Source organism: Brassica rapa, chromosome A07, assembly GCF_000309985.2.
Source record: "Brassica rapa cultivar Chiifu-401-42 chromosome A07, CAAS_Brap_v3.01, whole genome shotgun sequence".
In the NCBI taxonomy this organism is placed as follows: Eukaryota; Viridiplantae; Streptophyta; class Magnoliopsida; order Brassicales; family Brassicaceae; genus Brassica; species Brassica rapa.
This window is the reverse complement of record NC_024801.2, coordinates 19,401,287-19,418,361: the sequence shown is the minus strand read 5'-3', so window position 1 is coordinate 19,418,361 and position 17,075 is coordinate 19,401,287. Positions and strand designations below refer to the sequence as shown.

Sequence of the window (17,075 nt, the reverse complement as noted above, 5' to 3'; positions counted from 1 at the left end):
AGTAAAATATATATAAATTTATGTAAATTTGTATGAGAAATCATCACTGGTAAAGAACCAAAAATAATTAATATTTGTTAGTATTAATATCTACTTTTAAACTAATTAAAATACGATGCAATAATCTATGAAAATAACCTGTTTTTATGGTTCAAACAACAAAAGTCAACTTTTCTCTATTTTTATTTTAAGTAGGTCAATCATCGGTCCACGATGAAGTTTTTATGCATACATGGTTACATGTTAATGAAGCTTCATCTAACTATTTAGAAAAATTGTGTCAATTCAAAATGTTAAATTTCGAACTAGAACGTTGGAATAGTAGTACCTTCAGATCCTTCACCCAACTTATTATTGTTTTTTGTGTCATGAAATCCCACTTAAGTTTAAGATGACTTTATTTATTCGTTGCTGCTCAAAACAAAAAGGCACGTCGATTTCTCCTTACACCCGAGTGAAAACATGTTTACTTTACACATAATTCAAAGTTTACAAAAAAAGAGGAAGATTTAGATTTGGTCTAAAGGTTTAAAGTAGTTTAGGAGGGCAATCTAGTGAAGTATTAGTAATGTTCCTTTTTCGTTTATCTTATTATATTTAAGCTTGTTGAAGCTTAATACAGTAATGTATGAATGCATGAAACTCGATAAAGCAAAGATACGGGGTGCGTGCGTGCGTGTTAGTATCGATGTGTTAGACCATGATTAATTCATGCTCTCAAGGTGAAGATCTTAGCTTCGGTTAAGATCCGTTTCTTAGTTTCGACTAAGAACCGTATTTTAGTTTTTAACTGAAAAAAGCTACGAACTTTTTTTTAAATAAAAAATATAAAAACCGATTCTTAACCGAAAAATACAAAAAAAAATGTCAACTTATAAATTAAGAATTTTAAATTAAAAGTTCAGATTAATCATGATCTTAGTGCGTACCTTTTTGCAGAACTATTGATACAGTATTTTATTTCAATTATTATTTGGATTTTTTTATTGCGCATTGATTCAGGCTTTAAAAATTGATTCCCCAATCTTAAAACGCGATAAAGATATGTGTGGCTGCGTAAGATTATATACGTTCCATTTTAATCTTGATCCTCTTATGGCGTCATTTTCCATACCAAATGACATTTGATTTGCCCTTAGCTTTACATATTACATAGTAATTTAGTTTATATTTTCATATTGCTTAGAAGAGAAACAAAGAATAAGCAGGCATATCATAGCACACACTAAGACTATATCCATGAGCCAATCAAGGGCCCAATAATCAAATGAACTCAAGTAGCTGAATCTCTTTTCTCGATCTGACATTTTGAAACCCTAAACTGTACCAATGTGATCTGATCAACACGTAGACGGATTAAACTGGGAAGTTGATTATGAAGCTTTGGGATTTTCTCAAGAAATTTGTTTCACTCCAGTTGATCGTTTTGCTAGCTGTATAGTTGTGCAGGATCAGATTTTTTTTTTTTTTTTTTGGTAAAACAGGATCAGATATTTGTGATCGATAGAAACTCAAGACGAGGTACCTCAACATCTTTTCTCTACTCTGGTCCCAATTATAGGTGTCTCTAATCAATTTGCTATTGTTTTAGTATACGTTTACAATGTTGCTATCTTTGCATTTTTTGACAATATTGAAGTGCTTTTTGCATCATAACGGATTCAATCACGCTTATTAACTACATGATAATGATTCATCGGATAAAAATATTTTTTTGGTTAAATCTGTTTATGAAAAAACCCATTTTTGTTGAACAAAAAAAAAACATTTTAATAAAGTTTGCTCTAGAATCGGTTGAAGAATCTGCAATGATCGGATTAAAACGAATACATCTGAGCTGATTTACTCGATCGGGTTAACATGATCGATACCAGTTTATTGAGCAATAAAATCAGGGTAATTATCAATAATAGCATTTTTTGAGTTTTTATCTCAAAAATGGTAATAGAAGGAAAAAGTCACAAAAATGACACATTAAAGGACAAAATATCTCTAATACAATTGGTTTAAAATTAAATAAATAAATAAAAATAAATAAAATAAATAAAATAATAAAATAAATGAAAAAAAAATTATAGTTTCAGATTATATGTTTTCAGATTAAAATTTTTTATAATTTTTTTTGAAACATTTTTTTTTTTCAAATTTTCTTTTTAAAATTCAAAAATATTTTTTGAAACTGTTTTTTAAATTTTTATTTTAACTTTTTGGTATTTATTTTTTATTTTATAAAATTTTAAACCCTAATTCTAAAACCTCATCTCTTAACTCTAAACCCTAAGATTTGAATTAATTAACCTAAAGTATATAAGTGTATATTTACCTCTTTAATAAAACTTATTTTTGTAACTTTAAACCTTAAATGTTAGTTTGAAAACAAAAACTTAGTTCGATGTTATCCTAATCTTTTTCTCATAAAATCATGTCACGACCAGATGTGATATCGTACAAAAAGCATGGCAAAAGTAATTTGGAAATATCGAAACTGAAACGAAAATAAAAGAATGCAAGAGAGTGTGAGTCATTGTAATGGAGGACAAATGTCATACAGTGCAAAAGGGGACAAAAGGACACAAATGGGGCTATCAAGCACGTGGCTTTCACGTGAACTTCACGCCCTTCCTTTTCTTTCCTTCTTCACTTTTTCTCATTTGAAGAGAATGCTGCCAAAACTCAACGTGGGTCCCATCAGTATATTATGGCGGGCCCAGCCCATTCTCCATTGTCCTTATACTACCCACGTGGGCTTTTTGGCCCGTTCCTTCTTTTTTCTTTTGTCGTAAACAGTTAACCTTGTATTTTGTCGACATTTTATCATGTTTTATCGATTTATGGGAGATAACGAAAACTGATGAAATATATTTTTGTTCTTTTCACTGATGTTCTACAAAATATATTTGTCAATATTGTGGCCATCCGACATACTGGCTTATGTATATAAAATTTTAACCCCTCCTGTGTGATTTTGTTGATCATTTGAATAATATTTTTGAAATGTGAAATATAAAAAGTTATGGGAAAAAATAAAAGATGCTGAGATTCGACATAGTACTAGTGAACAGTACTGCACTGAGTGATTAATTGCACCTGAGAAAGAAAACTAGTTGACATAAAAATAATAATAAAATAACAAAATAAACAAAAGTGAAATATTTAAAGAGCTAAAAGGCAGTGAGGTTGATCAACAAAAAGAAAGATAGCTTTCACATACTCTTCCAAACGAAGACAAAGCCTTTTGGGATCATTCAACAAAGACAAAGATGACTTCTCCATCACCATCTACCTTCAGACCAAATTAAGTTCTTGAATTCACATATAACATATACACACATCTGTATGTAGATGATGTTTGTTCTTACCAAGCTGATTTATTGTTCTTGCAGGTTAAAAGATCAAGAGTATATGGAGCTTGTGTTTGAGAATGGGCAGTTTCTTGCAAAGAGCCAAAGATCCAAGGCCTTTTCTCTGGAGAATCAACGTACCAAGTCGATCGTGGATTTGTACGAGGACGAGTATAACGAGGATTTCATGAAGAGTATTATTCATGGTGCTGATAAGAAGCTACAGGTTTGTTCCAGAAACATCATGTTTTTTATTGTTGCTGCATATGAAACGAAGATGCTAATGAATCATCACCTTAATCTGGTTCAGAGTTTGAAAGCTTCTTCATCAAAGAAGATGGTGGTTGATTATGAGAACCGAAAGGACAACGAGTTCATACCACCTGATGAGCAATCTGTGGTTGCTGAAAGGTCGGTTGAATTGGGGTTTGACTCTACAGAATTTACTGAAGATAGTGAAGGGTCGACGTATCTAAGCAGTGTAAGACGATTGGTTGCTTCTTGGTTTGGTTTTTTTATCTGTTAGGTTCTTGTCTAAAGACAGTTTTCTTTTCTTTTTTGTCTCAGCGCAGAGTCTAGATGATGAGTCAGATGATCCGAGGCCACGAGTCCCTGCAAGAACAAGAAAATCTTTGGTCAAGAGAAGACGGAGCAACAGCAACGAGCTTTATAACTCATCTGAAAAAGTAAGTAAATCTCATGAAAAACTTAGTAAAACAATCTGATAGATTCATTTTGTATATTGAAAAATTATGATGCATAATAACAGAATCAAAGAAGCGATATCAACAAGAAAATGCGCAAGTTACAGAATCTACTACCTAACTCTGGCAAGGTTTGTCCACAAGAACAAACTCCCTAATCTGTAGATTTGACCGTTACTTACATTACCTCAAATCAATACTCAAATGTTCATTCATAGGACGATAACGAATCAACGTTGGATGAAGCAATTAACTATATGACGACCCTTCAACTTCAAGTTCAGGTATAACAAGCAAAAATACTTTCATATTAAATAACAAACTCAATCTCAAGATTCGTGTTATCTAACCTGTATAAAATATTGGATGGCAGATGATGACGATGAGTAACAGATTTGCTGCACCAGCAATGATGTTGCCTTTGGGTCCGCATTACTCTCAGATGGGTCTACCAACATGTATGCAAATGGGCCTACCACAGTTTCTGCCTCCGCCTGTTCTAGGATCTGGTGGTAACTCAGCAGATATGCTAAGGTTTCTTAACCATCCCACTGGACTAATAACGCCAATGCAAAACTCTGCATTGTTCACACCAATGGGAAACTATTTCCCTCCGTCATGTGCTGCTTTCCCTAACCAAATACAAAACTCCACCTCCTTGTCGAATCTAGATGACGCAACAACAGATGGAGGATCTCTCTCCGGTAAGAAATAGGATACACAGTGAGCAGATGGTAGTTAACTGCTGATTCGCCTAGACTTGTTATTGTCCAAATAAAATGGTGAGAGCCAGCTGAAGTTGAACCACACAGATCCAAAAGAGCACTACAAGACCAGAACAACTTATCTACTCAAGTCTCTCTCTTTTTAGTGCCAGCTTTTCTAGTTCATGTAACATATAGAGGAGAACAATAATCTAAAGTAATTTTCTGGATATATCTGTGTGAATGTTGGAAGTCATTCTAATATTTATGAAACAAGCTCCTGAGTTTATACATTAGAGTGAAGCTTCTGTTTCTTGAATGAACTCCTTCACCACCTCCTCCTCCTCGTCTTCCCGGAACTTCTCTTCGTAATCCGAATCCTTTTTCCTCCGATTCAAGCGAGGAACAAGAGCTTCTAGGATCGCCAAATCTACAGGACTTGCGACGGATTCCTGCGAATTCGAAACTCGATAAGCCCGCCGCACTAGAAGTTCGTCGGAGAGAATACGCAGAGGAGTTCTCACATCGACATGCTCTGCCGTTTGAATTATGCGCTTTATCACTGCGCGGTGTTTTTGTTTTTCAATACAACATTAATATTGGATCCTTTTAGGCCCGGACCGGCCCATTAGTGAGAGAGGAGGAGCGAATCGAGTGACGTCTAGTGTAGACATAAACGAGACAAGAAGGAACCCTGCGTCTGAATTGTCATTCTATACAAAGGAATGCATGTAGAAATGTTCATTCCATTAATTCCACACAAAATATAACTTCAGCAAATAATTCATTTTCTTTTAGCAAATATTACATATGTGACGTCATGTTAAGGGTTTCTATTTATTCATATGAGCAAAATGTTAATTTATCAATTCTTGGTTTTTTTATATTTACTTTCTTTGAAAAGGTTCTAAATTTTTTAAATTAGGTGAATATAAACATCAATAAGTTTTAATGATATAATAAAATAATACTAAAAGCTTTAACATAAATATAAATATTATAATTTTAAGAATTATAAATACTTACACATATATAGATAACAAAATTATATACTAAGTTTGAAATCTTCTTTCATTTGATTTATTGCATTGAAATTTTTTATTGTTGTATTATTTCACTGATGTTTTTTTTGAAAATTAAGACCAAAACTTATTTATGTAAGGATCGGCTGCAATCTTGAGTTTCTTTAGCTTGGCGCAATGGCCAGCATTGATTGCTTAGTCTAACATCTCATCTGCTCTCACATGCATATAGATTTTATATGATTACATTATGTGATCTATATAGGTAAATAGCCCTCGCTGATTTCGATGGCTTTTTTTACAGCTATGGTATGGATAGGCTATTATTAACTTTAGCTGACATGGTCCTGATTCTGCTTAGTTTAACGAACTATAAATGTTAAATATCTATGAATTTCTATCTCTCATTCAAGATTAGATTCCCACAAAAGTAGCAAAAGTGCACATACACATACACATACACACACATATATATAGATAATATCGATAACCATTTTTGTGCTAAATCAATAATCATCTACATATATTTGGTAATAACGCCTTTAATTTTTGGAGTATAATAACTGTTTCAATATCATCTCTCTGCATGTGCTCATAGCTCATGCTAGTATATAGGTTTACTTCGCGGTATGCTAAAACAAAACCCTATAACAGACAAAAACTGTTGACATACCTATAAAATTTATTTCAATCCTCCCAAAAGGCTCTAGAATTTCTTTTATCTGTAGTATCATTCAAGAAAAGCGTGAACTAAATCTTGTTTAGTTTTATTGTACCAATACACTGAGGCTCCAGAAATCTATACATATCAAAATATTCTAAACTAATCTTAACACTAGCTAGCCAGCTATATAAGCCCTAGATTCTACTTATTATGGTATATACAGACTACTAATTAATGCTTTTGATAAAAAAATACAGACTACTAATTATGCTTGTGAGTTGTGACTATATTTGCAGAAATCATGATAACCAAGAACAAGTATACCACACATGTACATATCATCACATTGTATTAGTTGTTGATTATATTTTATTTTTAGCTAAAACAGTATATCACCAAAGGAATGCAATTAAATGATCGGAGTTAACAACACATAAACAAACAGACCTAAAGTTAACACTCCTTGCGTTTATCTACATATATATGTATTAGTGTGTGTGAGCTGCAATGATCAAGACAAAGATCCATTTATTTCTGTAACAATTAATGCATCAGCAATATATGTGAAACAGATCATTCCTTTCCAACCTTACCAACCTGAAAAAACTATACTTCTCACTTATTTATTTAATACTAAAAGATAAAGTAAAGATTATTTTGAAGTGTAAATTTTATACTCCCTCCGTTTCATAATACTTGATGTTTTGCCAGCTTGCACAAAGATTAAGAAAATTACATTTTTCTAAAAACCATATTATAAAGATATAATTTTAAAACCAGTTAGCCAATTATAAAAAAGACTGTTAAATTTAATTGGTTGAACAGTTTCCAATAAAGTAAAAGTTAACCTTAAAACCTCAAAACTTCATGTAAATTGAAACAAAATACTTCATCTAGAACATCATCTATATTGAAACGGAGGGAGTATATCTGTTTTTGTCTCTGCCCATCCCCTGCAAGCTGCAAAATCTGCTTGACTAATTAAGCAGCAACAACAGCTTCAGAAATGCAGCGGTAACAGCACATCAGCCATCAAAATAAACTAAACAAAGTAAACAGATCAATAACAATTTAATGTCAGTATACACAATATTGCAATTACATACTATAAATATATCTACATATACATGCATATATTCCCCACTTGTAAGACCTCCCATATCTTCTGATTAGTTTCTGACTAGAGGAACATGGGTTTTTAAGTTTTAACACTGATCCCTAGCTATCCAAAGTTTATGTTCTTATACGCTCTGACCCACCGAAGCTAATAGGAGACTTATTGAGAAAAAGCTTCGAACCTTTTTGAAGAACAAGTTAGAATCAAAACAAAAGACTTCGGTTAAAACCAAATTCGAATCTTTAAATAACATGTTATTTCTTGATATTATCATTAAATCTTGAACGACATCCTTGTGTTACATATATGTGATATGTATAATCCATATATAATGTGTATTAAAGTAGTGATTAATCTCATAACCAATCATCATTTTCTATCCAAATCGAAAGACAAAGAAGACTTTCCTTTCTTTGTAAACAAGTGATGATCCTCATCGACACTTGCAGCTTCCATTGCTACCAAAGACTCATCATCACTGCTCACTAGCCTCAATTGGAGAAGAGAACCAACACTAGCCATAGAAACGCCGCCGCCACCACCGGAAGACGACGACTCTTCCTCCGTGCTATTCACACTTCCTCCGCCGCCGCCGCACTCCATGTCCACTCCAAACAGCCTTAACCTCTTCTCTCCTCTTGATGAAGGTATAGCAGCCACGTGTGCTGCTCTCCTTTGCATTATCAACGGCACAGATTCAATTACAGCCGTTGGATCATTTCTCTCCATTGAACTCACATAATACCCAATTCCAAGATCTTGTTGATATCGATGATAAAGGTTCTGAGGATGAGAGAAAGAGTAAAACCTAGGGAACATAGCTCCAGCGAATTGATGATGATGATCTGGAATCTTTGGTCGTCTCCTCCAATCAATGAAAAGCTTGTCTTTATTACCAGGATCTCTCTGAAAAGAAACGATGTCGCCAGCATCAAGCTTCTTGTCTTTGACGAAGCGGCTCCAACCTTTTGTCATGACATAACTCTGGCTACTGTTCCAGTAAGAGTAACGGAATCTCCATGAGTTTCCTGTTCGGTCTTCGAAGTTTAGAAGCAAACCTTTGCTGCTGTCAGAATTGTTGTCTAAAGGGAAGTATCTCTCCGCGTGTTGCTTTGGGATCACGAGTCGGTTTAGTTTGCCTACGTCGCTTGGTGTTACTACTTTTTCAAACATGTGCTCTCTCTCCATTGAAGAGGCTTTTTCCACAGGATTCTCTTCTTCTTGATTCATCTTCTTGTTTGAGAGAGAAGATAAAGATTCAAGAAATGAAACCCTAGTTTTGAAATTGAGAAAAGAAGGGAGAATGGGAGGAGAGAGTATGGTGGTGGATGAGATTGACCTAATTATGCAAAAGTAGAAAGTGGGGGGTGTTTGCGCCTAACTTCACTGATTAGCACGATTCTTCTGTCTGATTCTCTCCATTAAAGTTTTCTCTCTCTACTGTTTATGGAGCAAGAAGCGCTTCAAATCTAAGAAAGATAAACTATAATTAGGAACCATACCATCTCTCAAGAACTAGTTAATGAGGAGAGATAGAGAAAGAAAGAGCTCAGGAAATATAAGATTGATAGAGAGATGGGCTAAGAGGAGAGAGAAAGAGGGGGAGACCCATCAACTATATGGTTCTGCTCATGTGAGCTTCTTGTCCTTTTTTTAACCATCCTCGTTTCATTTTTCTCTATAGACATTGGTATTGGAATTATTATAAAACTAGTTTGACTAAATTTTGCAGATTATATTTTATAATCTAATTTATTTTTAAGAAATTAATTTCAATTTTGATACAATATTTTCATTTCCAGTTATTGTAAAATAAAATTTGTTATTTTCTAATATTTTAATAAAGTCATCAGAAATTCAAAAATAATGTAAAAATTCTAAATTTCAAAAAATCCTAGAAAAACATATTTTGAAGATAAATAAATAATATTAGATAAAATAAGGCAAGTATAGTTTCAAAATGAAGTTTCAGAAACAAATTGAATTTAATAAAGAGCAAAAATCTAAGAGGTCTTAAATCATTTTTGGTCAACTCTTAGAAGTTTAAGAGTTCTTTTTGTGGTATTTGGTAATGACAGAAAATCACACATGAAAATAACAGTCCTTTCTCTAATAGTATAAAACTAAATGGTTGGGATCATGAGGAGATCTAATATAGTTTTGTTTTTGTTGAAGAAAAAAAGTAAAAGATTAGTATAGATAAAACTATTGTATTTTTATGAACATGAGAATTACTGAGGTATGTTGTAAGGCTTTTGGGATGGGTTGCCACATTTGCTTTTACAAGGACAAGATGACATGTTGTTTTATAGTTTGGTATTTACTGTTGACTTTTTATTTGTTCGGCCCTGAAATTTATTTGAAGAAAAAGTGACAATCTAATCAAAAATTCAAAAAACAAAAAGTGAACAACTCATTTTTTCTTCAAAAAACAATGAATTTATACATGAGAGTATACGTTATACTTGAGTATATGTTGACAACAAAAGAATACATTTGTTCAAGTAAAGCATGCAACTAGAAATATGTTCAAAGCAAATTTAAGACTTATTATTACGAAGCTTAAAGCTCAAAGGGATTTTTTTTACTAAAAAGGAGATTTTTGACTTTTAAAAAAGGAGATTTTCTCACGTTAAAAAGACGGATGTTTTCGTTATCATACGCAGGTATAAATTTTAATATATCAGGTATTAATCTTAATATATATCAGCTCACGTGAAAACATTAATACAATTTAAAAAAATTCTCGTGGAGCGACCAAAGTATCTATAGCTACCGCGATGAAGATTTAAATACTTACTCGATACAATACTGCACTAGTTGTGTGTACAGCTCATATTTAGACAGACATCACGTAGACATTAGTACATAATACACATGTTATTCAAGAACAAGACACGACACTCGCATGACCACTCCCAGTGAAAATTAAAAGCTTGTTAAAAAACTTCGCGTGAATTCACGTTAAATCTTATCGTTATTTACGTACGTGGTGAGTGGTCCTGAAAGAGACAAAAGCACCATTCATGTCTCTCTGGCCGATTTCGGCTTAATTAAGGGAGACTAATCTATAACGTAAATCTTAATTTGGCGTGATTTAACAAAAAAACTCTCATGTTTTATTTTGCTTTTTAAAAATAAAGAGTAGGTGGAAGAACATTGATCGAGGTGGTCCAAACTCTCATCTCACATTGGGTCACTTGAGTGGTCACAAAACTTTCAGGCGATAAACTGTTAATCTTTCTTCGATGGTTACCACCAGAGATTAAATAAATAAACCGCAGCTATACTACTTATTAATTATATATATATTAGTCTATACCCGTCTTTTCTTGATAACACATCCAACATGAAATCACATTATTAAATTATTTACAATAACTAATCGATCCAAATTTTACTCTATCTGGCTCACCAGTGGGATTTCTGTAAGATGATTTTCTGCAAAGTAATAATGACGGATAAAACAAACTATTTCTAAATCTGAAATGGTGCAAAATCACTAAATGTTTAATTTATGGGAAATTCGGAAGGAGACGTCTTAGCGTCGCCCTTTTCAAAGCATGTACCCCTGGTAGCCACGGGACCAACCTAGAATTCTATTAATATTCTATAAATTTTCCTTTACATTCTAGATTTAAAATTTGAAATAAGGGAAAACATTTACATAGATTTGATTTTAAAGAAAAACACGATATCATATAATACCAAACAAATTTTGTCACAACTATTCGTACTTGTAAGTTTATGCAGATTATTGACGACACACACGCTTTATCTTAAATTTCCAGTTACGTTTTATCGTAATAAAATGATTAATAGGGAAAGAAAACTCACATAATTTATGTTAACTGATAGGGTGCTCTTGAAATAAAGATATATTCTATATTATAGTTATTTATTAAGATTCATTTCTATTAGAATTAGGTTTACTACGGATGAATAAATACAGATATCTTTGTGAATGAAATACATAAGCTTTCCAATTATTTCAGTTGCAAATGATTATTTCAGAATATAGTTAAACAAAATATAGTTTTGTCATAATTTGAAGTTTCGTGGTTTAACAAAAAAAGGTAATGGAAAGTAATGGTAGGGCTTTAACCAAAGGAGGAAATCATGAGGTTTAATAAGAAAATGGAGAGTACTATATGGTAGGGGTTGGCTATGAAAATTTGTGGAGATGTTAAAAGTATAGTTAATAGGGCAAGGACCACTTCTTATATATAGACTAAAGTAACATATGCTTTGCATTGCACTTAACTCTTTTTTAAAGTCTGCTTGCTTCTTTTCCCTATTTCCTTCACCATATAACCCTCCTTTTCTGTTTGAGTATCTCTCCTCATTGCATTTTGTCTTCAAGTTTCGCAGATTAATTTACCGTTTTCCTCTACAAAGTCAATGATTACATTGCATTTGTGAACGATGTTGAACAAAATTAAGAACATGGTTTGAATTACTAGGGAAACAGTGTTTGTCGACAAAGATGTGCATATCATTAATACAATGATAATACGAAGGTAAATGGAACTATAGCTAGGATTTTTTTTTTGTTACATGTACGTAAATGTAGTTTTGGACAGACGCGACATTCGTATTAATCAAATCTAGTTTCATATGTTATTGTTACCGCGACCATATTATGGGAGAGGACAACGAAAGCAAATAGCAAAAAAGATAAAAGAACTATTATTTGTTAAACCCTTTCTCAAAAAAAAAACTATTATTTGTTTGTGTACGGTAATATTAGCTAGGTCGCAATCAAAAAGAGGGTAGTGGTGAAATAAAAGACTGACCATTTTATTTAATAAAAATAATAACAAAGTTGTAAGATTGATTGCATGGTGCGATAATGGGGACATGTTCCAACCGTCATGTGCCCCCAGGGTCTAGGACCATCTATCCCTATCCCTAGCCAACCTATTAGATTGTTTATTCTGGTTATATGTGGTTTAAACTGGTTAGGACCTTTGTATTTATAGCTGAAGGGTTACACTGCAACAAAATCATATTGAATAAACAGATTATCATTTTCAATTTAATTTGTTACAATATAACCAGTACTTCAGCTATATATAAAAGGGCCCAACCGGTTTAAACCACATAACCAGAATACTATCTAATACAAACCCTTTCGTCTATTTAATAGATAGCTTAAGCTAAATTATTTTAAGAACTTTACTTATGACATGGACGGTATTCTCGAAATTGGCTTTGTAAACTATTTATATAGTTTTTTTCTCGACATTAGTTTGGATGGAATATGGCACATATAGGAAACAAATTGACTAGCGAGCTGAAAATTATATACACTGAGACATTTTATATTGGAAAGAAGAGGGCATATAGTTAATGAAGAGTTCAAAATTTCCGTCGCAAATCCAGACTGTTTCCTTGTAGTTATCGGTTTCAAGTTTCAAATGCATTATCAGTTCGTTTGGCTCTGAACTAATAATTTAGCTTTTTTTAAGTAATAGCATAACCTAGTAAACTTTGAACAAAAAAGTATAACCTATTAATTAAAACTTATCAAAAAAAAATAACCTATTAATTAAACTACAAAAAGATATTTAATTATCCAATAATAATTTATTTAAAAATATATTTTACTATTGTATTTGTTGGATGGAATATCAAGAACTTTATACTGTTGGATGGAATATCAATAACTTTCGCATTATGAAATTATGTTAACATGTAAATGGATGATTATAACATTAGTTTTAATGTTGACTTGCCTTCATCTCTTGATCTCGACCTTTAGGGCTCGCACACACAAACAATGACAATGATCGTATATGCTTAACTTATATTAATACATTTTGTGGTTTAGGTATTATTTGAACTTATAATATACATATGAAAATAGACATGAAAAAAATTCTCATTGCGAAATTTCTAGCTAAAATTCTTTTACCATCAGGAAAAAACGACTTGATTAATTTTATTTTCACTTTCTTAAAACTTTTCTTGATATCATAGATAGCAACATACTAGTATTATCTAGCTAGCATTGCAACATGTGTATAAGAACCTTTGCATTTACTGTTCCATGAAGCCATTACATATGTGAATTTGGCAATATATATGGCCTCTGCAATGGCTGCATAAGTCAGCTGCTCTTGAACCTAGGCTCAAGCTTTTTTTGTGCAACTCCTAGGCCCAAGCTATAACTACATTATTCATTGACTGTTACCGCTAACTAACCACATGTACAACTATATATTACATGCACATACCATAACATAAGAAATCAATGTTCTGGTGGTCTTGGTCTCTTGAAACCGGCTAAATTAGCAAAAAAAACTAACCAAGTTAAAGATTTGACATGTGTCGATCACCATATAATTTTTAAAGAAAATGATGACATAACATATTAACAATAATGATATAGCTTGAAGTTAATTATGACATAGACATTTACATTTAATGTTGATTTATATTTTTGGTAAATTCTTAAAAATATGATAATAACTCATAGATCATTATTAATATAACAATAAATAATATAATAGTAGAAATATAAAGATAATAATATTTTTCAAATTTTCAATTATTATTTAGTTTTATCTTTCATAATTATATAGTTTTTATTATTAAAACAAATTTTCAAAATTTTATGCAGTCTTTTTAAAATTGTAATTTTCTAATAACAATGCCATTAGTTTTTTTTAACATCAACAAATTTTAAAAATATTATTAAGTTTTACGTTTTGATTTTATATACGTAAAAAAATTTCTCATAATTTTATATAATTTGATTATATATATTTTAACCAAAATAAATAAATAGAAATATTTTTAAAATTATAATTTAAATATATGCATATATATTATTAAATATAATTTTGAATAAAAAAATATTCGTTTTATCTTAATTTTTTACATAAAATTAAATTATAAATTAAATTAAATATTGTAAGAAAATAATAAAATCTAAAAATGAACAAAATTTTATTTTAAATATAATTTAAATTTAAATTTTTTATTTCTGCACATGATACAGGAAAACACCTAATTATAAAAAAAAAAAAATGTCGATGGTGTCTGAAATGGTTGAATAATTTTAGTTTATTAAAAAAGATTCAACCCCTCCCACCATCTTTGTTTGATTAAACTCTGATAACTAACACTACAAATCGTGTGATTACAGATGTTATTGTTGGAACAATTAAATGTCCATGGGCTTTAATTAAAAACATGTGAAACAAAATGGGCCAATAAGTGGCCTTAATAGATTTAATGAAGAGAATGGGACATTGTCCCACATCGGCCGAGAGAGGAAGAGTTCAAGTTAACATTACATTTTCATATTCCTCTTCTGTCTAAAAGAATAAGAAAAGAGATTCATGTCAAGAACAAAAGAAAAGGAAGAGATGTCTATGAACCATGCTAATGGAGAAGCCCAATTAATATGGGCGAGGTTTTAGCTCATTACTGGCATGTAGGCTGTAACAAAGTCGCAAAACTTATAGATATAATCTCGCTCTCTTATTTCCAAAACTGTATTGGGCCTAAACCGGCTCGAATCTAGTGGCCTCTGTTTGTGGTTGGATTACGTGGCTGGTTTACGTGAGTATTATTTTATATCATGATAGTTAGAGCTGGTCCCACTGATTGTGCCAGGTCAATGGTGAGGTGGCTTTAGCAAACACATTAGTTCATGGTTTGTTTTGTCGGATTACATACCATAAGATTTTATAGACTAGTCATCAATTCATTAACGATAAATATTCAATAAAATCATTTGTATCTTTCAAAATATAATCTTTGCACCCACCCGTCATTTAAGATCATGAAATTTTGTTATTGGTTACAATCCATCTACGTCTACGTTTTATTTTGACATTAAAACAACGTGCTAATGTAAAAGATCTGTCGACTAATCTGAATCCGATTGCTTCTATGGTGTGAGATATTATAACAAAGATGTTGACTGTATCTTTTTTGTTAAAGCGGATGTTGACTGTATCATTGGGTTTCCTCTTTGCATATGCTACTTATCATTTCATTTGACAATATAGTTTGTAGCAACCTGTTTTGTGTATTTCTCTACCTTTTTGTTTCACAATAATATTTTTTTTATAAAATACATACAATTGAATATAATATCTTAAAAATAAAGAAAGAATTGAGTCATTTAGTATTAATGTTGTTTATGGTTTCTCATTATTAATTGAACAACTTTACTTATTGTACAGAAAGTGTAATTAATGTTAGGGTAGACCCAAACTACAAGATATATGCTGGTTAATTATTATCTTAAATTTTGAAGTGGTAATAAATTAAATATCTCACATAAAAATATTGGATTTTTAATTTTTATCAATTCAGTGTTGAGTGTTGACTCATTCATCAACAAATAAATTATCAGCTAGACTTCATCAAAAAATACAAATATGTTGGGACATTTTTAAAATTGTTCTAAAGAAATAATCTTATAATCCAACGGATCTCTAAAATATTACTTGAATAGTCATTTTCTTACGTGTCGCGTTTAATTTAATTCTTACAACGATTGATTGCATAAGTACTATTAAGTATTAACGAATTAAAAGTATTATACCTAATTGCCATTATCAAAAAATATTTATTTTTAATTTTTATTGCCTTTTTATATTATTTCCAAATAACATATATATAAAATAAAAATATTAAAAGAAAACATTATATTTTAAAAACGAAAATATATATTATGCATAAAATGATTTCGTAAACAAAAGTTCACAAAATAATCTTGATATTAAAACAATATATTTTCTTTAACATAATATTAAATAACATAATATATATTTTTTATTTAAGATAAATATATTTTATTTATATCAAGTTATTTTGTCATATGATGAAAAACAAATTCAATAACATAAACCAAAATATCTTTAATGAGCTAGAAATATTTTAGAATTAATACTACTGAGATGTTTTATTTATATTTTCATAGTATTTTATGCTAAATTTAAATTATGATTTACACTTTCCATATTATTAATAAGATTATATATATATATATATATATATATATATATATATATTTCAAATTTAACTTAATATTTCACTTATATAGTATGCTTTCTCAAAAATAATTCACTTAAAAGATGGTATTTATTTTAGAAAATTTTAAAGTAACTTAATAATTTTATGGTTTAACATAATTTATCAAAATAATTTGCAAAGTGATTTTAAGGATAATACTGATTTTAGGAAAAGAAACTAAAAATATTTTTTTTTACTATAAGACTATTTGACTTTAGAGAAATATATACAATCCAATATATGTCCAAATAATAACCAAACCAATTAGATATTATATATATATCCAAAATCATATTTTTAATCCAACTAGTATAATATAATTTATAAAAAATCGTAAATATAAATTACATAATAATTTAAATTGAAAATAAAATATTAACTAATTATTATAATATGTTTATCAATATTTATATTCGTGTATAGCATATAAAATAACATAAAATAACCATTTTAAAAAAAAAACCATATATTGAAATCACCAAATATA

At 30.6% G+C, this 17,075-nt stretch overlaps 2 protein-coding genes across 4 annotated transcripts; one reads left to right on the top strand and one right to left on the bottom strand.

Moving 5' to 3' along the window:
* Positions 1-2,054: 2,054 nt before the first annotated feature.
* Positions 2,055-5,072, top strand: LOC103830338 (transcription factor PIF6). 3 transcript variants are annotated; one of them, XM_009106113.3, is made up of 6 exons: positions 2,067-3,295; positions 3,384-3,822; positions 3,914-4,027; positions 4,111-4,176; positions 4,264-4,329; positions 4,419-5,072. In XM_009106113.3, exons 1-6 carry the CDS (start codon positions 3,261-3,263, stop codon positions 4,758-4,760), a joined length of 1,062 nt encoding a protein of 353 aa, XP_009104361.1. In that variant the 5' UTR covers positions 2,067-3,260; the 3' UTR covers positions 4,761-5,072. The 3 variants fall into 3 exon arrangements, with proteins under 3 accessions (XP_009104360.1, XP_009104361.1, XP_009104362.1); XM_009106114.3 differs by having other exon boundaries at positions 2,104-3,567; positions 3,652-3,822; XM_009106112.3 differs by having other exon boundaries at positions 2,055-3,822.
* Positions 5,073-5,872: 800 nt separating this feature from the next.
* Positions 5,873-16,273, bottom strand: LOC103830337 (B3 domain-containing transcription factor NGA2). The gene has a single exon (XM_033275024.1). It carries the CDS (start codon positions 8,780-8,782, stop codon positions 7,922-7,924), a length of 861 nt encoding a protein of 286 aa, XP_033130915.1. The 5' UTR covers positions 8,783-16,273; the 3' UTR covers positions 5,873-7,921.
* Positions 16,274-17,075: the final 802 nt, after the last annotated feature.